The 27,219-nt window shown below is 42.6% G+C and overlaps 1 protein-coding gene across 7 annotated transcripts in view; it reads right to left on the bottom strand.

The window, feature by feature from the left end:
- The window catches only part of LOC104597730 (NOL1/NOP2/sun family protein), a 97,087-nt gene that overhangs the window by 57,953 nt on the left and 11,915 nt on the right, over window positions 1-27,219 (bottom strand). For all 7 annotated transcript variants that reach the window (XM_088900706.1, XM_088900707.1, XM_088900708.1 and 4 more), the window contains 2 exons: window positions 15,138-15,200; window positions 11,651-11,772 (listed from right to left, as the gene is read on the bottom strand). In XM_088900706.1, the coding sequence (XP_088756832.1) occupies window positions 11,651-11,772; window positions 15,138-15,200 (185 nt within the window). The remainder of the gene's footprint in view (window positions 1-11,650; window positions 11,773-15,137; window positions 15,201-27,219) is intronic.

The following is a 27,219-nucleotide window of genomic DNA, read 5'->3' as shown; positions in this document are numbered from 1 at the left end:
TCAGCAGTTCACATAAGGCGCCAAGAACTGCCTTCCATCCCTGACTCTTCCTTCCTTCTGGAAAGCAGATCATCTGCTTTCTACCCTTGCCAAAAAATTCTGTCAAGGAGATAAAATAACCTTTAGGGTTTCTCTTACACTCTACAACAACCCTTCTTCCAGATTCTGAGAAAAGCTCTTTCCAACTATTTTGCTTGCCTTTGTTACTTGCACCTTCCACAAACTCCTTGAGCCCTTCAATTACCCCCAGTCCTTCTAACAGCACCATCCCTCTCTTTGCTTCCCTGATCTTCAAACTCAGCTGACCATTTAATCACGGCTCCTCAAACAGGAGTTCCTTAGATTCAATCTTCAAAACTTTTTTCCAACGGCCTACCTCCACAAATTCTCCCATCTCAGCTCTTCCCCCTCTCCCCCTCTCACGCTCTCAGCAACCTTCTCTTTGCTTCACCCTCTCACCCTCTCACCCTCACCCCTCCTCTCTCTATTCCAACACTCACATGTTTCTCTCAACTTCGTTTCAACAAAAACAACTCAATGTCTATCATCCCCTCACTCCAGATGTTAAGGTTCAGCAACAACAGAGAGAACAACTAGATGTCACTAGGTTCTTGGTGGGGTTGAAATCAAAATATGAACCAGTTAGGGCCCAAATATTGGGAGGCTCTACTCTTCCGACACTTGAGGAAGTTTTTGCACGGCTTCGTAGGATTTCTTTGGGATCTATAGAAAATCCCACATAGTCTGACAGATCAGCATTTGTGATAGCCAGAGGAGGTGGACATGGTACTAGAGGGGGAGGACATGCCTTCCGAGGAGGTCGTGGTGGTTCCGTATTTGGCCGTGGTGGTGGTCGTGACTCAGGGGGAGGTCGTGGTAAAGGAAAAAGTAACTCTACAAGGAAGTGTACCCATTGTGGCAAGGACGGACATTCGGTGAATTTCTGTTATGATCTCCATGGCCCTCCTTCTACATGGGCTAATCACGCAGTAGTTGGTGGGGTTGATGTCAGTCATAACCAATAGGCAGATCTAACACCTTCCACATCTACATCTGTTTCCGAGAAGGAGATGGTGAGTGTACCGCACAACGAGTATGAGAGGTTCCTCCAGGCTACTTCACAGCATACTACAGCCACCCTTGCCCACTCAGGTATAGTTTGTCTAGCATCCAAACCCTCTCCCTGGATTATTGACTCTGGAGCCTCTGATCACATGATCGGGACTCCTGGTGTGTTCTCTTCCCTCTCTGAAACTTCCACATCTCAAACTGTTACCCTTGCCAACAGTTCCTCTTCTCCCATCTGTGGTGTTGGTAATGTTGGCACGGCTTCTCTTTCTTTATCATCTTTTCTATATGTCCCTAAGTTTCCATTCAATCTTATGTTTATTAGTAAATTAACCAAGACTCTTAATTGCTCTATTACATTTTTCCCTTTTCTGTTTTTCAAGATCTCAAGACAGAGAAGAAGATTAGTGGGGGGCATAAGGCTGGTGGATTGTATTACCTTGATGGTGGTGGATCGTCAAATGCACTTCAGACTTCACTCACTCCTTTACAGTGGCATTGTCGACTGGGACATCCATCTCTCAAGGCACTCAAGATATTGGTTCCGTCTTTGAGTCATCTGTTGTCTTTACAGTGAGTCATGTCAGTATGGAAAACATCGTCGGGTTCCCTTCAGTCCTAGAGTTGATAGTCGTATGTTGAGTGCTTTTGCTTTGGTTCATTCAGATGTTTGGAGTCCGATTAAAATAAGAGTCTTATAATGGTTACAAGTATTTTGTCACTTTTTTTATGATTGTTCAAGGATGACATGGATTTATTTAATGAAAGAAAGGAGTGAATTATTTTCCATTTTTCAAAAATTCCATGCCGAAATACGTACACAATTTGGTGTTCCAATCAAAGTTCTTCGTTCAGATAACGGTCGTGAATACTTTCTTACTTCCTTTCAACAGTATTTAGAACAGCATGGCATCATTCATCAAACTTCATGTGCATCCACTCGTCAACAAAATGGGGTGGCTGAACAAAAGAACCGTCATCTCCTTGAAACTGCTCGGTCTATTCTTCACCATATGAGTGTTCCTAAACGATTTTGGAGTGATGTTGTACTTACTGTGTTTCCATATCAATCGGGTGCCCACCTTCATTCTTCATGGTCGGTCTCCCCTTTCTATTTTGTTCCCCACCTTTTCTCCCTTTCCATTACCTCCCCGCATCTTTGGTTGTGTGTGCTTTGTTCACAATCAGAGTCCTAGGATAGACAAGCAGAATGCACGCTTTATTAAGTGTCTTTCTTGGCTACTCTTGGACTCAAAAAAGGGTATAAGTGTTACAATCCCATTACTCGAAAGTGCTGTCTGTCCTGATGTCACCTTTTTTGAGTTTGTCCCTTCTTCTCGGGACCTGAAGCATCGGTGTCTCCACCTTTGCTTCCTCTTCCTCTTCCAGTCCGTGATCCCGTTCCGGTTGTTTCAATTGGGGTTGACCCTTCACCTCCTCCAGTGCAGATCCCTACTGAACGACCACCGATCCGGCACGTGTATACTCATCGACAGACACCGGCTCCTCCTCCAGCTTCTACTTGTCTGCGGATCCTGTTGTTGCTCCTGTCCCAGAACCTTCAGAACTTGATCTTCCTTTGCTTTACGGAAAAGTAAACGTAGTTGTACCCTCCATCCCATTTCCAATTTTGTTTCAGTCCCTCGCCTTTCCGTTTCACATCGCCAGTTTGTTTCACTGTTGTCATCTATTTCTATACCTAAGAATGTCCAAGAGGCTCTTAGCTCACTTGGGTGGCAGCAGGCAATGGAGGAGGAACTCTCTGCCCTTTAGCATACTCAAACATGGGAGCTCTCTACTCTTCCTCCCGGTAAGCATGTTGTGGGTTGTAAACGGGTGTATACTGTTAAATACTTGCCGGATGGTAGTGTGGAGACTTTGAAGGCCAGACTTGTTGCTAAAGGTTATTCATAGTTGTATGGGGTGGACTATATGGAGACCTTCTCTCCAGTGGCTAAGATTGGCTCTGTCCGTGTCTTAAATTCCCTGGCAGTTATGTATGATTGGCCCTTGTTTCAACTTGACATTAAAAATGCCTTCCTTCATGGTGACCTTATGAAAGAAGTATATATGGAGCAACCACCTGGTTTGTTGCTCAAGGAGGATGGTAAGGTGTGCAGATTGAAAAAGGCAATTTATGGGTTGAAACAATCGCTTCGTGCTTGGTTTGGGAAGTTTAGTGAAGTGGTGAAGAATTTTGGAATGAAACAATGCCAGGTTGACCACTCGGTGTTCAGCTATGATTCAGAAGCCGGAAAGATTTTATTAGTGGTCTATGTGGATGATATTATCATAACTGGTAGTGACAAATTGAGGATCGATAAACTAAAGGTCTTTCTGCAAAACCATTTTCGAACAAAAGACCTTGGGACATTGAAGTATTTCTTGGGTATAGAAGTTGCTAGGTCAAAACAAGGTGTAAACCCGTGCCAAAGAAAATATGTTCTTGATCTGCTGGATGAAACAGGACTGTTAGGTGCAAAACCGGATGAAACTCCCATGGAGCCAAATGCTAAGTTGAGCAGTGATACAGGGGAAATATTTGATGATCCTGGAAGGTATAAACGGTTAGTGGGGAAGCTGAACTATTTGACTATCACGAGACCAGACATCTCCTTTGCAGTCAGTGTGGTGAGCCAATTTATGCAGAACCCTCGGATACCTCACTGGGATGCAGTTCTTAGAATTGTAAGGTACCTGAAGGGAGATCCAGGTCGTGGGTTATTGTACAAACCAGGAGGAAGACTTGAGGTAATTGGGTATACAGATGCAGATTGGGCAGGCTTTGTGTCTGATAGAAGATCTACTATAGGTTACTGCACATTTCTTGGAGGAAATCTTGTGACATGGAAGAGTAAGAAGTAGACGGTTGTGGCAAGGAGCAGTGCTGAAGCCGAATACAGAGCCATGGCACACACTACATGTGAATTAGTATGGCGAAGGAATCTCCTACAAGAAATCGGGTTCTCCATGGATAGACCTATGAAATTGTACTGTGACAATCAAGTTGCACTACACATCTCATCTAACCCCGTTTTTCATGAGAGAACAAAGCACAGAGATTGATTGCCACTTTGTGAGGGAGAAGGTCCTTACTGGAGAAATAAGCACAGAACATGTGGGCTCAAGTGATCAATGGGAAGATTTGTTTACAAAAGGCTTAAGCTCAGGGAGAGTGAACTATATATGTAACAAGCTGGGATTATATGACATATATTCTCCAGCTTGAGGGGGAGTGTTAGAGCTAGCCGAATAAGGGTAGATTAGTCATTTTATTTTTGTTATGTGCTTATATGGCAGTTTTAATAGAGACTTCCTGTCCCATACTTAAGTGGGGGGCGTTAGTCTTTGTACAACTAATTAGAGGCTAATTCATATTAGGGTCGACTGATAGGGTTTTAAGCTATCAGATTCAACTGTTCCTTCTTCTTGAGGGGGAGTGAACTATATATGTAACAAGCTAGGATTATATGACATATATTCTCCAGCTTGAGGGGGAGTGTTAGAGCTAGCCGAGTCATTTTATTTCTGTTATGTGCTTATGTGGTAGTTTTAAGACTTCCTGTCCCATACTTAAGTGGGGGGGGGCGGTTTAGTCTTTGTACAACTAATTAGAGGCTAATTCATATTAGGGTCGACTGATATAGATTCGACTGTTCCTCTGGTTCGAACTACTGAAGCCACTGAGATAACACCGGCCAACCCATATTTAGGCACTTAGGCCTTCGGCCCACAGTCCCAATTCTGGACAACCAGGGTTGTGTTCACCCCACTGAAGCCCAACACAGAGCCCTACGGCCGATACTCGATCAGTTTGGCGATGTATTTGAGGAGCCGAACCAATTACCTCCACTCCGGGCTCGTGATCATCAAATACCTCTCTTACCCGGTTCTAACCCAGCCAATGTGAGGCCATAAACATACCCTTACTTTCAAAAGCTAGAAATTGAGAAGGCAGTAAGAGAACTATTGGAAAAAGGGCATATACAAACCAGCACCAGCCATTTTTCATCTCTTGTACTCTTAGTAAAGAAGGACAATAGTTGGCGCTTTTGCGTAGATTACCGGGCCTTAAATCAGATTACTATGAAGGACAAGTTTCATATACCCCTCATTGGCGAACTACTGAATGAGTTGGGAGAGGCACGAGTGTTCTCCAAATTAGACCTGCGGTCCAGGTATCATCAGATTCGGGTCCACCAGGCTAACATCCACAAGACAACCTTTAGGACCCACGATGACCATTATGAGTTCTTGGTTATGCCTTTTGGACTCACAAACGCCCCCTCCACCTTTTAGGCCCTCATGAATGACATCTTCAGGCCATTTCTAAGGCAATTTACTCTAGTGCTTTTCGATGATATTCTTGTGTACAGCAGGGATTGGGACACACATATGGAACATTTGAAACTCACCCTCACAACTCTAAAGGGGCACCAGTTACATGCCAAAATGACAAAGTGTTCCTTTGGGCAAGGACAAATTCAGTACTTAGGCCATGTGGTTGCAGCGGGTCGGGTCATGGCAGACCCAGAAAAGGTAGAAGCCATTCAGAAGTGACCCCAGCCCACTACTGTAAAAGCTTTGTGGGGCTTTCTTGGGCTTACTGGATATTATAGGTGCTTCATTAAGGGGTATGGGCTTATGGCTGACCCACTAACGCATCTATTAAAGAAAGATTCCTTCAGTTGGACTGATGAAGCCCAACGGGCTTTTGAAGACTTGAAGACAGCAATTTCCAGCCCTCCAGTCCTCACTCTTCCAGACTTCTCTCAGCCCTTTGAAATAGAATGTGATGCGTCGGGTGTAGGAGTAGGGGCTGTCTTTGATGCAGAAAGGGCAGCCCATTGCTTATTTCAACAAGGCTCTCTCAGCAACTCACCAAAGTCAGTCCACTTATGTCAAAGAAATGATGGTTGTGGTAATGGCAGTGCAAAAGTGGCGTGCATACCTATTGGGACGCCAATTTGTTATTAGAACAGACCAACGAAGTTTGAAGTACATAGCAGAGCAAAGGGTGCACACCCCGGAGCAGCAAAAATGCCTTAGTAAACTGATGGGCTTTGACTACCTCATAGAATATAAGCCGGGGCCCGCAAACAGAGTAGTTGATGCCTTGTCACGAGTAGAAGAGTTAGCCCATCTGACCTGCTCTAGCCCAGCTTCCCTTTGTTTGAAACTATACAACAAGAAGCCAAGTCTGATCCGCAGTTGCAGGCCATTAGAGATAAGTGGTAGCGAGACCCTTCACAAGTTGCTGGTTACCAAGTTGTGGGGCCTGATCTTTTCTTTAGAGGTCGGTTTGTTGTTGCCCAGAAATCGTCTTACAAAGCTGAATTGTTAAGGTTGTTTCATGACTCCGCCTTGGGAGGGCACTCAGGGTGCTACGGACCATAAAGAGGCTCAGTAGCCACTATCATTGGGTAGGAATGCATAAGGATGTATTACAATATGTATCCAAATGTCAAACCTGCCAACAGCAGAAATACTTGTCACAGTCTCCCGCTGGCCTTCTACAACCTCTCAAGATTCCAGATCAGGTGTGGGAAGACCTTTCCATGGACCTCATCACGGGTCTTCCTTGTTCTGCAGGAAAGGAGGTTATCATGGTAGTGGTTGACCATCTCACCAAGTACAGCCATTTCTCTGCATTACCTCACCCTTACACCACAGCAATGGTGGCTGACATCTTCATCCAAGACGTCGCCAAGCTGCATGGAACCCCAAGATCCATTGTCTCAGATCGGGACCCTACTTTCCTGAGTTCATTCTGGAAGGAATATTTTCGGTTGCTAGGAACCCAATTGCACCCCTCCACGAGTTATCACCCGCAGACTGATGGGAAGTTCTTAATCGTTGCTTGGAAGCCTACCTTAGATGTTTCATAGGGGAAAAGCCCCAACCGTGGGCAGAATATTGGTACAACTCGACTTATCAGTCAACTGCTGGAATGACACCCTTCAAGGCTCTTTATGGCAGAGAACCTCCTCCCATACCTTATGAATATGGGTCATCCAAGGTGGCAGAAGTAGAGACCCGCCTACTTGCAAGAGATGAGATTCTTAGATTGCTTAAGTCCAACTTGACAAAAGCCCAGCAGCGAATGAAGGCCCACTATGACACTCACCACCGCCCGTTAGAATTAGAGGTGGGTGACTTCATTTACCTTAAGCTCCAACCTTACCGCCAGATCTTAGTGGTAAGACGGGCTTGGCACAAGTTAGCACCCAAGTATTATGGGCCTTATAAGGTTCTGGAGAGAGTGGGTCTTGTTGCTTATCGGTTGGACCTCCCTGCAACCTCAAAGCTTCATCCAGTGTTTCACATCTCACTTCTTAAGAAGGCGGTGGGAAATCATACACATGTCTCACCCAACTTACCCCAATTCACTGAAGAAGGGGACATTGACACGGAGCCTGACAGAATTGTGGATTTCAATTGGGTTCGACGAGGTGGTTAGGTTGTGCCAGAAGCCAAGGTAGAATGGGATGGGCTCCCTCCAGATGATGCCATTTGGGAACCTTATCTTAGGCTGAACGAGAGGTTTCCAAACCTAGACCATGAGGGCAAGGTCAATGCTAAGGGGGGAGGAATTGTTGGAACCCAAACACTCCCTCCGAACCCAACTATAGGTATGGAGCAGACCACCACCGAGCAGCATTTCACTAGAAGACAAAGAGGTTAGCATGACACGTGGCAGAGCCTTCCATAGTTAGCTACACTACCACCAGAAGATATTCTCTTCATCAGTGCATACATGTAGGCCAGCTATATAAGGCCCTGATCATGTAATAAGTGGCATGAATGAATATCCCTTTTATCTCTCTCTCTGTGTCATCTTCTTCCTACCTTCCCCCCCCCTCCCTTCCATCTTCTGTTTCAGGAGGCTAAGCCACCCTCGAAGGGGCTTCCGAGGTGAGCGGTAACTCATCAATATCAACCGATACGCACTGATACAAACCGATGCATTGCGTCCTACTAAAAAAATGACAATAGAAGGATTCGAACCCAGGTCATCCAACGTGCAATGCGCCTTAATCTAGTCTTATGATAATAAATGAAATAAAATAGCTTTATTAAATTTAGTATATACATGTAATCCAAATAAATAATACGTACTTATGTTTAACAACTCCAACAAAAAATTAAAAAGAATAATATTCAAAATTAATGTTTTACAAACTAAAGAAATAAGTAATCTATCAAATCCACATTAAAATCAAAAGATTATTTTAATCACAAGAAATGTGTACAAATAAAATATTTTTTTTATTTGATCAGTAAATATGTGTTTTATTAAAATTCAGATTGTAAGCATTTTATACAATTTGATGATGGGACTGATGATCCCTTTTCCTCACTCTATTCATCACTCATTACAATGTAGCCCAAAATAATTGTTGTCTCAATGCCCCTTGTTTTGCTAATCCATTAGCCATTTGCACTTCTTCGGACCCATTTAAATTCACCCTCAACCTCCTTGGCAATCTTCTCCACTTCCCTAATCACATGTTTAAACGTCCATGGGGTGTGGCTGCTATTTGTTGCCCATGAAATTACTACTTTTGAATCCCCTTCTACTTCAACATGTCTGCATCCTAGTTGTTTGGCTAGCTTTAACCCTTGTAGTAATGCCAATAATTCAGCCTTCAGCAAGTTTCCGTTGCCAATCGGCCCCGAGAACATACCCAATATCCTCCTGTCAGGGTTTCTTAATACTCCTCCTACTCTTGATATGCCTAGATTTCCATATGAGCACCCGTCAAAATTCAGCTTTACTTTATTGCCTTCAGGTGGTTTCCACTCCAGCCTTACTTTATTCTTACTCTAGAAGAGTGTGCTACTTCGGACCATGTTCTTAGAATATCTGCGACTAAGAAGACTTGAAAGCAGTCCAAGAGTTTTACCCAATGGGCTACTTTCATCTTGATATTATCATCACTTCCTCTACTGTTCTACTTTTTTCCAAGAAAATTCTGTTGTTTCTCTCTTCCCATATTACCCAACAAATTGCTGCCTTTGTTGCTTTCCACATTACCATCCCTCTTTTATTTCTCTGTCTCAAGAAATCATGGTTGAAGAGTCCTACCACATCTCGAGGGGGAGCACACCTGCAGACAAAGAGAGTACAAAAGAAATCCCAAATTCGATGCACAAAAGAACAGGATATCATTAAATGAGAAAGGGTCCCACCATTTTCCTTACACAGTGAGCACACACGAGGAGAAAGGCACATGTATGGCCTTCTTCTCTGTAGCATATCACAAGTGTTTACCTTACCAAGGAATACTTCCTAACTGAAAACTTGGATCTTCGGGGGAATAGGCTTGCACCAGATTTCTTTCACAGGGAAGGTCCCACCTAGAGGGTTGGGGGAAGCAAGTACTTTGAAGAAAGAGGAGCAAGAAAAGAGGCCGATTGGAGATCTTACCCAGATTCTTGAGTCTTCCAACGAAGGGTCTAGGTGGATCTGCCCAAAGAGGTTCAGCAAGCGGGTTAAAGATTCACACTCATTCTCCCTTAGTCCCCTTTTAAAGCCTAAATTCCAGTTCACACCAGTTGGACACAGAGATCCCAACATGGATATAGCTTTCCCCTTAAGGTTAGATAGTGCAAAGAGATCAGGGAATCTGTCTTTTAGTGGGGTTTCCCCTGCCCATAGATCTTCCCAAAACAGAATTCTATTACCTTGCCCCACATCAAACCGGATGGAATTGAGGAAAGTAGGGTAGATTTCATGAATTGCTTTCCAAGGAGAAGCCGAAGACCTGTGAGGGGAAACTTTTGCATCCCAGCCATTTCCAACCACCCCATGAATGCTCTCAATCACTTTATACCACAATCTGTCACCCTCAAAGGGAAACCTCCAAAGCCACTTACCTAGTAGAGTTGTGTTCCTTAAAAGGATGTTTCCAATTCCCAAACCCCCTTGTTCCTTGGGTTTACTAACCTGCTCCCACTTGATCAAGTGATCCTTCCCTTCCTCTCCTGGGTCCCAAAGGAAATCTCTCATATATTTCTCTAGGCATCTTGCTACCTTAGAAGGGATTCTAAAAGTTGAAAGGAGATAGGTGGGGAGGTTTGCCAGAGTGGCTCAAATCAAGGTTATTTTTCCACCCAATGAAATGTAGTTCCTCTACCAAAGGGCTAACTTCCTATCAAACCTTTCTAACACTGGTTTCCAAAAACCAACTGACTTGGGGTTTCCTCCTAAGGGTAAACCTAGGTAACTAATAGGCCAGCTTCTGATCTTACACCCCAAGATTTTTGCAAATCTTATTAGTTCTCCTTCCTCCAAATTGACCCCTACAATTCCACTTTTGGTCCAATTTATCCTCAGCCTTGTCACTTCCACAAAATTATTCAGCAGCACCCTCAAATTTTCCACCAACTCCTCATTGTTTCCTTCATAAAAAAATATGGTGTCATCTGCAAATTGGAGATGGGTAACAATCACTCAGTTTCTACCTACCCTCCACTCTCTGATGAGGCCTTGAGCATCAGCTTTTGCCACCATTCTACTTAACACTTCTGCCACTAAGGTAAACAAGAATAGGGATAGGAGGTCACCTTGTCTAATTCCTCTCCTAGCCAGGAAGAAATCCTTTGTTGTACCGTTGATTAGGATTGAGTAGTGAGCTGAACTTAAGCATCCTTTGATCCAAGCCCTCCATCAATTTCCGAATCCGAATCTTTCTAAAACTTTTAGAAGGACATCCCAATTAACCAAGTCATAGGCTTTTTCTAGATCTACCTTACAAACCAGCCCCTTTTCTCTACCCTTTCTTCTTTCCCCTACACATTCATTAGCCACCAAGATTTGATCCACAATCGACCTTCCTTCTACAAAAGCTCCTTGATACAAATAAAATATTAATAATAGAGTAATCATTTTAGTACTTAAAATTAATATATCAATTATTAATTAATATTTTAATTTATATTACATTAAATAACAACATATTAACTATTTACAAAAATAAAAAATGTTTAAAAAATATTTCAGAATATAATATTAAATAAAATCTATCAAATCTACTAATCAACACTTATATCAAAAAAATGGTTTATAATTTTAGAAAAATTATAAAAACAAAAATATTAATACTGGAATAATATTTTTAGTAATTAAAATTTACAAATTTTCATATTATATATTTTAAATTGGAATAATTTTCGTATTATAAATTATTAATTGATATTTTAACTTACATTTGAGAATTTAATATTTGGTTGACTTTTTTGTTTATGTAAAAAAGTAAAAATAGTAAAATAGAAAACAATTGATATAATAATTAAAATATAATATGTGCATATGTTATGTGTCTTGGACTCTTGATTAATGCATTATCAATAAAATTGTATGATATTTATACATCCCACTATATTAATTGTAATATATTTTTTCAAATACACCATTAAAATATACATTTCCTATGTATGTATACATTATTTGTGGTTATTTGATTTTAAATTTAGTTTTGCAGAATTTAGAACCATACAAGCAGGGATTTAAAAGTCGTATCACACAATGACAGTGCCTACTGTTCACTTATAAAAGGGTACTAAAATGATATTATACCTTGTTGTGAGATCTATCAACTGCAACTACCTCTCCTTCATCCTTCATAAGGATTGCAATTGCGGTAGTTTTCCCTCCTGGAGCAGCACACATGTCTAATACCCTCTCTCCTCGATGAGGATCTAAAACATTCATACACCATTTGAATCATGAGATAACTTCTTCAGACCAAGCAATATCATTAGATCCAAAATTACAAATGTACATGAATGCAAAATCATACCAAAAAGCAATGAGAGTAGAAATATAATAAATTACCAGTAGCTAAAATTCCATGTATTGTTGGAAGATTTTTAATCTAGAAGCTTCTAATGAGAGGAAGATTTGCACAGGTGGGAATGAAGGGCTACATTCCTATTAGCTCTTACGGGCAGAAGCTCATAAAGCTGTACACTACAGAAGACACTTCCTGACTTAAATGAGTCAAGAACATCAAAGAAAGGGAAGATGTGGTAGGATTGAGTAAGTGGGTAATGCAGTAGAAGTGTAAAAAAACTAATGTCATCTGGTGAAGGGTTTTAGGATGACGGAGGTGGATGTTGGTGGGATTTCACTTTTCATGGAGATGGATCCATGTGAATCTTGCAGTTGTGTTCTTTCGATCAGTTACAGGGAAACTTATTAGCAAGATAAGGATCTTCCAAAACAAAGGATACAAAAAACAAAAAGTATGAAAGGAACAAAATTAAGATACAAAAGATGCATAATCAGAAAGTTAAGAGTTTGAGAACATTGGTCTCAACAAATCACAAGGAGACAATGGTTTCACCACCATCTGAGATAGGTTTTTTCCTTCAAGAATGCAAACATGAAAGGCAGGAGAACCTACCAAGACCTTTTTTTAAAGGCAAGATAAAAATTCATCAAGGAGAGAGGTGGGAGTACCTAATTTGCAAATCAAGCAACCTATTAACCTAATAAAAGAAACTTTTAAGAAATAAAAACATAAAATATCTCCTGATATCTTATTCTCTTTCTACTCTTCCAAGTGAGGCTTGCAAGAGTGAGTTTTGCGCTTCAGGCTTCATTCTCAAGTCAGAACATAAATCTTTAAACATTTATGGCCCAAGGACAATAAGGGGAACTTCTGTGCATATGGGCTTTGAGTTAAGTGGGTAAAGCCTACCAATGTAGCATCACTAACTCAAGTTACAAAATTGAGATTTCAGAGTTTACAATTTCCTAAAAGCAAAAATTCTGAAAGAAAATAACACCTTGGGTTTCAATCACAAATAAAGAACTACTCTTGGACTTTATGAAATATTAACACACTAAGAAATCAGAAATCAAATAGGCTTTTTTTGGGTCCAATAGGCAACAGGAACTCCTCAACAGCAGAACTGCTGGCAGTTTACATGGAGCAGATCGGGAAAGATGTTTAACATGACAAACTTAGTCGTAGAAAGTAACTCAAAGGTTGTAGTGGACTGGTTGAAGAATGACAGAATGGGAACATGGCATTAAAGTAACACCTTGAGGTAGATCAAAGCAATGATAAGAGAACAAAGAGTTACGTTTTCATTGATGCATAAATCAGCAAATGATTCACCTGATGCTTTGGCTAAAGAAGGGATCAATAAGAATCAGCTGTTGTGGGAGTTTCTTAAAGCACAGCCAGGATCAAATAGATCATATATAATCTAGTCCTTGTGTAAATTGCTAATAGTATGAGTCTAGTGACTTCAGTCAGACCTGTGGGTGACTGCTTGCTTGTTGCACATATTGCTCTATTATCTTAACTAATAAAGCTTCAAGTTACAAATTAAAAAATAAAAAATCAGAAACCAAATAAACTGGATCATGCGACAATCTGAATCACTCATGTGATGCCAAAACATGACAGGGGTGTATATCACCTTTTATGCACATACACCCCGTTTACTTGGTTCTTGTATACATGTGTTGGACCGATTAAATTCCAGGTTCAACCATCAGGTTTGGTGTGGTTTTCAAAAAATTGCCCAATGGTAATTCCTATTCTTGATATCTGATTGGACAAAGAGTGGAACATGATTAAAGCTAATATGATTGATTTTCTGCAGCAAGGCACAAGAACGGGAAATAACAGCTAGAATATGCTAAGATGAGATGATAAGCAGGGACCATAAGCTGTAATTTAGGCAGAAGAACAAACATACTGCTGCCAAGACTACCTAGACCATGAAGTTTCTTTTAGTTTTTGCTTGTTTTACAAAACTTTTGGTGGGCAATGGTCTGAGTTGGTATGTTCTGTGACATCTGTCAACACCATTTAGATTAAATTCTAAGGACATAGCAGTCAGTGCTTTGAAATTCAGAGTTAAGTTTGTTTTCTAAGGACATAGCAGTCAGTACTTTGAAATTCAGAGTTAAGTTTGTTTGGTGGCTTATATTTAGAAGACAACTTTTTGACAGATAACTGGAGGAATGTGTCAATCTCTTCACAAGTTAGAATAGTCGAAGATCAGCCATGATTCAACCAACACAGATGGTGAAAAGAATGTGTGAAAGCAAAGGCAATGTTTACTCTGAATTCTTTTCATAATGCAATTATCAGTAACTACATGGAGTGATATCCTTTGAAAGGGATTTGGGGCAACTCAATTCCATCTAGGGCAGAAACCTCTGCATGGTTGATGTCTTTGGACAGTATCTTGACAGTCAACCACCTAAAATCTAGAGGTATTTTTAGTAAAAGAAAACATACTATTTCAATCAAAAGGGGGAATCAAGATAAAGTACAAAGATGAGACCCCAAAAACTCTACAACGAGGAGCTGTACAGCCACACAGAGAAAACCCTTCCACAAAAACAAAACAGGAAGAGTCCCTCATTCAGCCCATTAAAGAAATTTTAAGAGGATGCGGTATGTTTTTTTATTGTAAGATGTCAGATCTTATTTGGTCCATCATCCTTTGTTTATTTGGATGACTTCAGTTTAGACCAGCACGACCACATCATATTTTCTCCTTGTGGCCTAACATTGCCATGAGCTAGAAAAGAGAGATTGTTAGGGGCCATTTCATGGTGCACTGGTAAAATCTCAGGCAAACAACCATGAGAACATAAGCTTGAATATATGAACAGCCATTTTGTGCAAGGAAATGCCAAAGGTTAGATCTTTTAAAGTCCATCCCTCCAAAGAACCCAGATAGCAGGGACATTTGGTAATAGCCTTTTTATGGTATACAGACAGAGGAATAGGAACAAAAGAATATTTGACAGGAAGCAACATGATACCAGAAGAATTGTGGCTGGCATTTGTTCATTGATGTAAGATTGATTGATAGCTCACCCTAAGTTTGAAGATGTAGAAAGAGCACACCTTGGTTCTGATTGGCCAACATTAGACCTTGTAAATATTGATGTCTAGTTGGTTATTGCATAGCCAAACAATCGTAAGAGGTTGTTGTATTCTTTCTTAAGGTGAAATGAAACCCCTTAACTTTCTACTTGCATCTTCCATTTTCTTTTTAGTACATTTTTACTTTAAAAATAAAGGAAATACCTAGAGCATGTGCAGCAACAATGCTCGGCAAGTTTTGAAGAAATATTTCCCCCTCAAGCACATCTGGAAATGAAACCACAATCAAACATGTCAAATATACGTTCAAATATAGACATACTAAATGAAACATAAAAAAGAAAAAGCATCAAATCCTATTCTAAGAAAATACAAATGAGGCAACCAATAAAACAGTACCAAATCCATGTGTGACTGTCATGTCACTGCTTTAAAATGCCCCTAGGAATGAGAGACAATAAAAGAAGTAGCTATGAAACTTTTTTTTTGATAAATGAGAGTAGTTTTATTAATTCAAATAAAGAAAATAAAATCAAACCTAGGAAGAGGCATGAGATGTTACCTCCCCCGAGGACTGAATCATATACACTAAACATGCCCAAGCCTGAAACACAAATTACAAAGTAGCCCAAAACAGATCTCCCCTCGACACCCCTCGCTTGGCCAGAGAATCAGCCATTGCATTTGCTGATCTGCTGAGCCACTGAAACCTCAGTCATATTTCTTGTCATCCACTTAACCTTCTTTAACAGGTCCCTACAGCCCCAGCAAGCTGTACCTGGGCTATTCAACCAGCCTACTACTACCTTGGAATCCCCTTCTACTAACAAATTGTTCACTCCAATTTGACTAGCCATCTGTATACCTTGTACCGCTGCTGGTAACTCTGCCCTTACAAAATCACTTTCACCCACTGGTCCTGAAAAAAGAGACAAAATATTGTTGTCTTTGTCTTTTAGAATCCCATTAATTCCAAATGGCCCTGGGTTACCTTGGCAGCTGCCCTCAAAATTCAATTTTACCACTCCATCCGGTGGGGGTTTCCATTCAACTTGTGATTTGTTCTTGGTGGATACTGTAGAAGCCACTGCTTCCCAGTTTCTCCATAAGTCATCAAAGGAGAAATAATCTGCCAACAATTGTGAAGATTTCAACCATGAGATTGTCCTTGTCAATATGCATTCCTTGATTTCAGAAAGACTTCTTTCCTTTTCTTGAAATATTCTAGCATTTCTCTCTTCCCATAAAATCCCCAAAGTAGCGGCTCTAATACATTTCCACATTAGCTTCCCTCTTTTTGTCAATCTCCCAAGAGCAGCCAGAGTGAACAGCAGCTTTACTTCAGAGGACAAGTTCCACCTGCACCCAAATAAGGAAACAACCCAATTCCAAATATTGGCAGCAAAGGAGCACGATATCAGCAAATGGTTACAGTCCTCACCCTTCACTTTACACATAAAGCACCAATTTGGGGACAGACACATAAAAGGTTTCTACTTTTGCAAGTTTTCCACAGTAGTGATCTTACCATAATAGGCTTCCCAACAAAACACTGCTATTTTGGGGGGTACTGGCCTTGACCAAACCTCTTTAACAGGGAAGACCTGAAAGGAAGGGTTAGAGCAACTCAACAAAGGGCTTTGAAGAAAGATGCACAAGTGAAGGAGCCAATCGGGGTTAGGGCCCAAACTCTTTTATCCGGGTTAGTGGGGTCCAGATACACCGAATCTAGAAGCAACAATAGCTCTGAAACACAATGAAATTCTTCATCCCTTAACCCTCTTTGAAACCCAAAATCCCAATTTAAAGCCAAAGGGCAAACCAGGGGGGAAAGGATCCATGAAATAGGTTTCTTTTTAAAAAGGGAGATGGAATAGAGAAAAGGGAAATGGTCTTTCAGGGGTTGAGTGCTCACCCAAGTATCTTCCCAAAAAAGAATGGAGTTTCCAGAACAAGCATTGTACCTTACAAAACTAAGGAATTTAGGGAGAATGCCAAAGATCACCTTCCAAGGTGTTGTAAGCAAAGCCCTTCGAGATACCCCCCATCCCAACCTGATTCAAAACAGCCATGAATACTTTTCACTACTTCATGCCACAACCTCTTCCTCTCCAGGGGCCACCTCCAAGGCCACTTACCTAAAAGAGCCTCATTCTTACTCACCACATTCCCTAAGCATAGGCCTCCTTTTTTACTCCAACTCACCACCTCCCCCCTAATCAATTGATCTTTTTTCTCTTCTCCAGGTTCCCATAAGAAGTCCCTCATCAGTTTTTCCAACCTCTTTGCCTCCCTTTTAGGAATTCTAAAGACTGACAAGAAATATAATGGCAAGTTGGCTAAAGTTGCTTTAATCAAAGTAGCTCTACCACCCACAGAAATAAAATTTCTCTTCCAAGCTGCCAATCTTTTCTCGAATTTTTCCACCACCGGGTTCCAAAACCTACTTTCCTTGGGATTTGCACCTAGAGGAAGTCCTAGGTAGGATAGAGGCCACTGAGAGCAAGTGCATTCTAACAAGAATGCTATAGACTCCATCTCCTCTCTGTTCAAATGAACTCCAAACTCTTCTCAAAATTTAACTTCAAATTTGAGGCCCTCTCAAAGTGAATTATTAAATCCTTCAGATCCCTTACCTCCATTAAATCACAACCTTCGCAAAAGATTATTATGTCATCTGCAAATTGGAGATGGGTAACTGAAACTCTATCTCTACCTATTCTCCACCCTTTTAGAGATCCGGCTTTATCCGCTTCTGAGAGGAGTCTACTAAAAGCATCGGCGACTAAAGTGAAAAGGAAAGTTGATATGGGATCACCTTGTCTCAAACCCCTACTAGTTGGGAAAAAATCATTAACTACCCCGTTGACTAGGATGGAATAATGGCAATTGGAAAGGCAACCGTTTATCCATTTGCACCATTTATCCCCAAACCCACACTTCCTTAGCACAAGTGATAAGAATCCCCAATCCACCAAGTCATAGGCCTTTTCAAGATCTAGTTTACACACATAACCTTGATGCCCTAATCTCCTCGTTTCCTCCACACACTCATTTGCTATTAGAATCTGATCTACAATTTGTCTCCCCTGAACAAAAGTTCCTTGCACTTGGCTAATAAGACAAGGAAGCACCTTTTTATTCTCAAAGATAAGACTTTTGCCACAATCTTGTAAACACTAGTCACCAAACTGATAGGTCTAAAGTCCTTTGGATGCTTGGCCTCTTTCTTCTTGGGAACTAAGGCTAAAAAGGTAGGATTAATTCCCCGACTCATCACTAGATTATTCTCAAATTCCTTTAAGACCTCAATTAAATCTTCTTTGACTGTGTCCAACAATCTTGAAAGAAAGCCATTGTAAACCCATCTGGCCCTGGTGCTTTAGATCTGTTCATGGAAAACACGGCTTTTCTAATTTCTTCCTCCTCAAAATTCCTTTCCAGCCAGCTTCTACTCTCTTCTAGAAGCCTCTGCCAGGTCACACCTTCCAACTCCACACTAGGGCTTAGGGGTCTCCTCAAAATGGACTTGAAATGTTCAACAAAACAATTGGCTATCCTCTCTTGGGTATCATAGACTATTCCATCCACTTCCAGTTTGGACACTAGGTTTTTCCTTCTCCTTCCATTGGCTAGGTCATGAAAAAATTTAGTGTTCCTGTCTCCTTCCTTAATCCACTTACATCTAGACTTTTGCCTCCAGGAAATTTCTTCTCTCAAAATGACTTCATCTAACTCTCCTTTTAGATTCCATCTCCGATCTCTACCTTGAGGGCTTATGGCTCTTTGGGATTCCTTCACATCCAATTCCTCTATTTGGCACAACATAGAGGATTAAATTTCTTCTATTCTCCCAAAATGCTCCCTATTCCAATCCTTCACATGTGCTCTCAATCTTTTTAGTTTTTTGTGAAATCAGAAATCTTACCCCTTTCCACTTCACCCCCCTTAGGTCTTCTCTCCACCATTCCTCAACCTTCTTCACGAAGTCCGGTTGAGTCAACCACATGTTCTCAAACCTAAAGGGCCGAGGTCCTTGCCTAAAGGGCTCCTGTCCTAGGCCAATGGGGCAATGGTCAGATGTGACTCTAGGTAGAGCCCTTGTTATCAAGTCTGCCCACTTATTTTCCCAGCTTTCATTGAAAAGGAACCTATCTAATTTCGAGCAGGTTGGTGCCTCCTGAAAGTTGGACCAAGTATAGAGAGCTTGCAGCAATGGGAGTTCCTTTAACTCATAGTTATTAATAAAGTCGTTGAATCTCCATATGCTGGTTGTAATGACCAGTTGGGGGTTATTTGATTCATTCGTAAATTGAATTACATTGAAATCTCCCCCCCCCAAGCACCACAGACCATCCCAAAGCCCTTGAATCCCATAAAGTTCTTCCCAAAATTCATTCCTTTCTCAGTAATTGCTTGGTCCATACACATTAGTTAGAGCCCACGTAAATCCATCCTCTACCATCTTGAATTTTAACGACACTGAAAAATTACCTACTAGCTCCTCCATTGTATCCTCTCTCCAAAAGGTAGCAATTCCCCCCGAAGCCCCCCAAGAAGGTGCTGAAACCCAACTTATTCCTCTAGCTTTCCAAATGCTTCTTGCCCATCTTCTATCAATATCAGCTAAATTGGTCTCCTGTAGCATCACTATATCCGGCCTTTCCCTTCTAAGGAGGTCCTTAATCAACCTTCTTTTCCTAGCACTTCCCAACTCCCTCACATTCCAGCTGATGACTTTCATGGAGATAAGTGATTTGGCATCCCCTTCTGAGATCAGGCCTCTACTTAGAGGCTTTCCTTCTCTCCCCTCTTCCACTGAATTCCAAATTTTCTATATCTAATATCAATCTTTCCACTTCTGATATTTTCTTCTTCCTTCGGTTATTAATTGTTCCAGATCTGCTTAAGGCTGCTTTTGTTTTATTTTGCCTTTCCGAAATTCCTTGGTTTTCCTCCAAAGATTCCTCTGTTTGCCTATACTCCTCAAGGAGAGCACAAATCTGTCCCCAAATCCTCTCTAATTCCTCCTGCTGCATCTTTCCCATAATTGATTCATCCCCTGCTTTTTTCCTTCTTTGAACCCCTGTTTTTACTGAGCCTTCTTGAACCTCATAGTTCCCTACCTCTTCCTCTTTTCTCTTATACTCCTCCAAAAACATACAAATCTGATCCTAGATTTTCTTAACTCCTCTTACTGTGATTCTCTTCCCCTTCCCACTTCCTCTTGTTCTTTGCCCTCCTTGTCCCCAATTAAGTACTTTCCATCCATGGCTGCTGCATCAAGTTGAGTTGCAAAAGTACCTGCTCCAGGCAGGAAACCCACATCAGTACCAGAAAATGAATTGACAACATTACCTGAATGGTTGTGGGAAGAGGTCAATGACTCTTGAGGAGCAACACGAAGGGGCAAGGTCACGGATAATCCTTCTAAAAGAGAAGATTGTGGGTTCCCAATGTGTTCAACCAATGTTGTTTTAGTCCTTGCATCAGAGTCTGCCTTTAGATGTTGTCCCCTGGTTGATGACTCTGTGGTCGGTGACAAAGGTAAGTCTTGTTCCTCTGTTCCTCTATCAATGTGGTGCTGCTCTAGCGAACTGGGAGCAGATTTAAGAACTGGTGTCCCCTACCTCTCGTCTATAATAGCTGCGGTAAACCCCAATTCCTTAGGTAATGGGAGAAATTGAGAGTGCTTATCCTAGGCTGAATCTGATAAATCCAAAACATCGTTTTCCAAAAAAAGCAGCTCAGTGTGAAGGCTCTCATCAGCACGGAGTGATTTGGCTTTTTTCAGTTCAACGCTTCCAATACTTGAAGAACATTCAGACTCTGATTCTGAGCTACCATCTTCCTCCATCACACAGACCTCAAACGTGTCCGTAATATTCTGGTTTACTATCACCGGAATGAGGGAACACCCTGTCTCCACTGTCAATGGGTGCTTCTTGAACCTCGGATTGCATCGTTCCGGGAAGTAGCCTTTCTTCTTCTTGCTCGGAACCCATGCCCAGTTCGGATTTGTGGCTCCACTACAGCTAACTTTCTCTCCTAAGGGCGGTGGATGAGATTTACTCGAGGGGGACGATGATAGACCATCTTTTTGGTCCACCATCTCCCTATTCCCTTTGGTCACGTGCCTACTTAAGTTGGCATGTGGCTCTTTATAGCCTGGGTCCATACTATTTAACACAACCGGCCCATTCACAGGAATAGACCCATTACTTTTTGATGGGCCTGGGCCCAGCCCCCCAACCTCTTTACCAATTACCAGTCACGTGTTTACTTAAAACAACATGTTACTGGCCTTGGTTCAATGGACCGGAATGAACCAGCTCACAAGACCGGCTTGACACCTGAACCCTTGCCGACCTTTGTTCAATTTCTTTTGAAATTTGAACTCCTGGCGCAAGTCTGCCTCCAATTAATCCTCCTGTCACCAACTGAACATAGGACCTGCCATCCCTCAGCCCACCCTGCCATGCAGACTCTCCCCAAGTGGTTAAATTATTCTCTTTTTTCCCGGTTACCTCAGATGACTTAGCCTCTTTTGTAGTGACTACTCTGCCTTGCAAACCAAGCAACCAGGTCTGTTCTGCCCCTTCATCTTCCTCCCTTCTTCCCTCCTTCCATAGTTGGGCTTCAATGGACGTAGCAAACCAAACGGGGTATACTAAACCCTCTGAAACAACCTCTATCTTCCTTGAAATGTCACTGGGTTTAACACCACCTAACATCACTACAACTTAATGGTGTTCACAATCAAAAACACCTTCTAGTTTTGCATCACAGATTACAGCTATTGACTGTAATACTTCCTCCTTCCAGAGATTGAAGGGTAACCCAAGCAATCTGACTATTACATTGTCTTCAATCTCAAGACATTTGGTATTAGAGAGAGGACACCATTTCGAGACTGTGGCAACACCAGCCTCTGAGTGAATGCTTAAAGCTGAAATCTCTACTTCGTCTTCACCCAGATCTATCAAAGCTTTACAAGATTCATAAGGAGTAATCACCATCGGCTTTTGCAGGTTTAATTCTCTGAGTAAGTGAGTATCGCCTGAGCAATACCTCTCCAATCCTTTGGTGGACTTGAAGTTTCCACCACAAATTTCTTCCCCCAATCCTCTTTTTCTACTGTTGCTACCAGTTTACAACTTTTTCCTTTTTCTGCAATCATCCATTTCCTATCAATGGGTTCTTCCTCTCTCTTTTGTTTACCCCCTTTCTTTTCCTTTGCTACAGCCTCTACTTGTTTTGTTTTCAGCTGGTGAGTAAAGTCACTCAGTACCTCTGCCACTACCTTCCATCCATTACCCCTTCTACTTTCTGGGAAGCAAACCAACTGCTTCTTTCTTCCTCCAAAGAATTCCTGCAGAGTTATGTAACATCCTTTTGCATTCTTTTTGCATTCCAACTCATAACTCTTTCTTCCATCAAGGTTGAACTTCGTAAAGTTCATTTGTTTACCTTTAGAACTTGCTTCTGAAACAAACTTCTGCATCCATTCGATCACTTCAAGACCTTCCAACAGTATTGTGGCTTTCTTTGCCTCCCTAATCTTCAAACTCTGCTGGCCTCTGATCCTTATCTCTTCAAATATGAGATCTTTTGCTTCAATCTTCATCACTTTCCTCCATCTTGCAACTTATTTTTTGATGAATAATAATAAATTTGTTAATTCAGAAGCTAATTTAGAGTTGTGAATTCATACAACATCCGAGGAAGAGGCGTGAGCTGCAGCCCCTCCTTGAATCTTACAAGTAAACTAGGAAAGAAATACAGGAATCACAGCTGAGCCCAAAACAATTCTTCCCTATTTACCCCTTGCTTGGCTAACACATCTGACAAAGGATTTGCTGATCTCCATCTTGCAACTTCTACAAACCTATTCTCCATCTTCTCTTGTATATTCATAGGAAAATAACTACTTCATCCAGTATATGATTGTTTGACAGTATCCCTTCACTTCCACAACTTTCATTCCCTGCAACCCCATGAAAAATGGTAGTTCTTGGAGACTCTCCCATTGGACCAATGTTAGTCAATTAAATTCATGATTGGTGGTGTTGGGACCCAAATACCTTCCCCTAACCCAACACAGGGAGTGGAGCAGGCCACTACCCATCAGCAGTACTCAAGGAAGCAGAAAGGACAGGCGACAGAGCCTCAGGGACAGGCAACAGAGCCTCAGAATTAGTTACACACAGAGAGGGTGATTCTGTCGACAGAAGATATTCCCTCCATGATATTTCCCAGAGTTTGTTATCAGTTAGTTATTCTGCCAATCAGAGGATATTCCCTCTATGATTACACCTGTAGGCCAGATATATAAGGCCCTACTCTTTTAAAGAAGGAATAAAATGAATATCCCCTGTTTTTCTCTTTCACTGCATCCCTCTTTTCCTACCTTCCCTTCTCTTCTTCCTCCCCATTTTCTGTTTCAGGAGGTTAAGCCACCCTCGAAGGGGCTTCCGAGGTGAGCGGTATCTCACCAAGTTGGTATCAGAGCAAGGTTGTAGACCAGCTATGCCGCAGACAAGATCCTCTACCATGGAAGACAGAGTCGACCAACTTGAGATTGGGTTCCACCAAGTACTGAACGAACTCAGGGATCTCAAGGTGGTCATCTCTAACCTCGCCTCCCAACAACAGTCCGGCGAGACCAGTCAGCCAACAGGGGCCGACGCCTCTGTTTCCAGAAGCCAGGGAACTGGGGGTTACCCCGCCGGAAAGGTTACTAAAATCAATTTTCCCAACTATTCCAGTGGAGATCCCATTCCTTGGATCTTCAGAGCAGAGAGATTGTTCGAGTACCATGAAACCCCTGCACACCAGCGCGTTGCCATCGCCTCCATTCACCTTGAAGGAGACGCTATTCTCTGGCTTCAGTGGTATCGACAAACCATCCTCAGGTAGCTTGGGCGGGACGGAAGCTCTGTGCATCCGTTTTGGGTCGATGGCGTTCGTGGATTATGACGAACTTCTCACTCGATTAAAACAGACGGGGACAGTAGCAGACTACCAGCTCAAGTTCGAAAGAATGGCAACCAGAGTACACAGATGGCCGGAGAAGGCCTTGGTTGGGTGTTTTGTGGGAGGTCTCAGAAAAGACATCCACCTGGAAGTGAGAGCTCTTCGACCAGCGACAGTCATGGCGGCGGTGGGCATGGCTTGCTTGCAAGAAGAGAAGATTGATAGCATGCGCAGGACTAGCAAGCCATCCTATCCGAATGTGAGGGCTCTCCAGCGGGCCGAACAGCAACCCCAAAAACAAGTTGGGGATCCACAGAAGCCCATTTTGCCCAAGCCCACTGTGCCTTTCAAGCGCCTCTCGTGGGCTGAGATGCAGGCCCGACGCGAGAAGAGCCTCTGTTACAACTGTGATGATAAGTTTGGGTCGGGCCATAAGTGCCAGGTCCAGCGAGTATTCCTCCTTCAAACAGAGGGAGAACCGGAGGGGACAGAACCAGAGCACCTCGAAGACTGTGAGCTGATATCAGGCGAACCAGAATCGGTTGGAGCCGAGATCTCTCTACACGCTCTCATGGGCCTCAACCCTCTTCAGTCCATGCGAGTAGAAGGAAGATTGGGTGGCCGATCTGTGATGGTTTTGATTGATAATGGCTCTACTTTGAATTTCATCACTTGTCGTTTGGCAAAGCAATTAGGTATGACTATACACCCCACTCCTCTCTTTTCAATCCATGTGGCTAATGGGAATCAAATGTTATGTGATGGTGTATGTAAGAAGGAAAGGATCCTCGTACAGAGCCATAATTTCGTGGTAGATCTTCACCCATTGGAATTCTTGGGGGCTGATATCATTTTGGAAATCCATTGGTCATGTGGCCTAGGTCCTGCACTGTGTGATTGGGCCAGAATGACAATGGATTTTTGCCAAAATGGACAGACCTGCCATTTGCAAGGGGTGCGGCCCCCTAGTTCCCGAGGTGATACCTTAGCCTCTGTAATACGGGCCTCCAAGGATACTGGACAGCCCTTGTTTATGCATTTGGGCATTCGACCCACAGTTCCGATTTTAAACAATCAGGATTGTGACCAACCTACTGAAGCCCAACACCAGAGCCTAAGATCGATCCTCGATCAGTTTGGTGACATATTCAAGGAACCGAACCAGTTACCTCCACCCCGGGCCCATGACCATCAGATACCCCTCTTACCCGAATCCAAACCAGCCAATGTGAGGCCATATAGATACCCTTATTTCCAAAAACTGGAAATTGAGAAGGCAGTAAAAGAGCTACTGGACAAGGGAAATATACAGACCAGCACCAGCCCGTTTTCATCCCCCGTACTCCTAGTGAAGAAGAAAGATGGTAGTTGGCGGTTTTGCGTAGATTACCGGGCCCTGAACCAGATTACAGTGAAGGACAAGTTCCCAATACCTCTCATTGACGAACTGCTGGACGAGTTGGGGGAAGCACAAGTGTTCTCCAAACTGGACCTACGGTCCGGGTATCATCAGATCCGGGTTCACCAGGCTGATATCCACAAGACAGCCTTTAGGACCCACGATGGTCACTATGAGTTTCTGGTTATGCCGTTTGATCTTACCAACGCCCCATCCACCTTTCAGGCCCTCATGAATGACATCTTCAGGCCTTTCTTAAGGCAATTTATTCTGGTATTTTTCGATGACATCTTGGTTTACAGCAAGGATTGGGGCACCCATATGAAACATCTCAAACTTACCCTCACAATTCTGAGAGAGCACCAGTTGCATGCCAAATTGGCAAAGTGCTCCTTTGGACAAAGACAGATTCAGTACTTAGGCCATGTGGTTGCTGCAGGCCAGGTCATGGCAGACCCAGAAAAGATAGGTGTCATCCAAAATTGGCCCAAGCCCACCACTGTAAAGGCTCTCAGAGGTTTTCTTGGGCTTACCGGTTATTATAGGCGCTTCATTAAGGGGTATGGGCTTATGGCCGCCCCTCTAACATGCCTGTTAAAGAAGGATTCGTTTGGGTGGGCTGATGATGCCCAACGGGCCTTTGAAGACTTAAAGACAGCAGTCTCTAGCCCTCCGGTCCTCGTGATAAGGCATCAGCTACTTTGTTGGCAGGCCCAGGTTTATACTCGATGTGGTAGTCAAATCCCATTAGTTTACTAAGCCATTTTTGCTGCTCCGGGGTGTGCACCCTTTGTTCTGCTATGTACTTCAAACTTCTTTGGTCTGTCCTGATGATAAATTGGTGTCCCAATAGGTATGCACGCCATTTCTGTACTGCCATTACCACGGCCATCATTTCCTTGACATAGGTGGACTGATTTTGGTGGGCTGCTGAGAGAGCTTTGCTGAAATAAGCAATGGGTTGCCCCTTCTACATGGATTTCTCTCAACCCTTTGAGATAGAGTGTGATGCATCGGGTGTCGGAGTGGGGGCCGCTGACCCAACTAACCTGCTCTCAGCCCAGTTTTCCCTTATTTGAAGCTATACGGCAAGAAGCCAGATCTGATCCACAGCTGCAAGACATCAGGGAAAGGTGGAAAAGTGACCCTTCTCAGGTTCCGGGTTACCAAATTGTGGGGCTTGATCTTTTCTTCAAGGGTAGGTTTGTGGTTGCTCCAAATTCCACCCACAAAACTGAACTGCTAAGGTTGTTTCATGATTCCGCATTGGGAGGACATTCAGAGGTGCTACGAACCCTAAAAAGACTCAGCAGCCACTACCATTGTGTAGGAATGCACAAGGATGTGTTGCACTATGTATCAGAATGCCCAACTTGCCAACAGCAGAAATACTCCTCACAGTCACCCGCGGGCCTTCTACAACCCCTCAAGATTCCAGAGCAAGTGTGGGAAGACCTCTCCATGGATTTCATCACAGGACTCTTTCGTTCTGCAGGAAAAGAGGTCATCATGGTAGTGGTTGACCCCCTCACCAAGTATAGCCATTTCTCTGCTTTGCCTCACCCTTACACTGCAGCGATGGTGGCCGACATTTTCATACGGGACGTGGCGAAACTGCATGGAACACCAAGATCCATTGTCTCGGACCGTGACCCTGCCTTCCTAAGTTCATTTTGGAAGGAGTACTTCAGATTGCAAGGAACCCGACTACACCCATCCACCAGCTATCACCCGCAAACTGATGGACAGACTGAAGTCATTAATCGATGCTTAGAAGCCTACCTTAGATGCTTCATAGGGGAGAAGCCTAGACAATGGGCTCACTGGCTTCCATGGGCAGAATACTGGTATAACTCAACTTATCAGTCAGCTGCAGGGATGACACCTTTCAAGGCCCTATATGGCAGAGAA

The sequence above is a fragment of the Nelumbo nucifera genome, chromosome 3 (genome assembly GCF_055504915.1).
Source record: "Nelumbo nucifera cultivar China Antique chromosome 3, China Antique-T2T, whole genome shotgun sequence".
NCBI classification, from domain to species: domain Eukaryota; kingdom Viridiplantae; phylum Streptophyta; class Magnoliopsida; order Proteales; family Nelumbonaceae; genus Nelumbo; species Nelumbo nucifera.
This window is presented reverse-complemented; position numbering and strand designations above follow the sequence as displayed.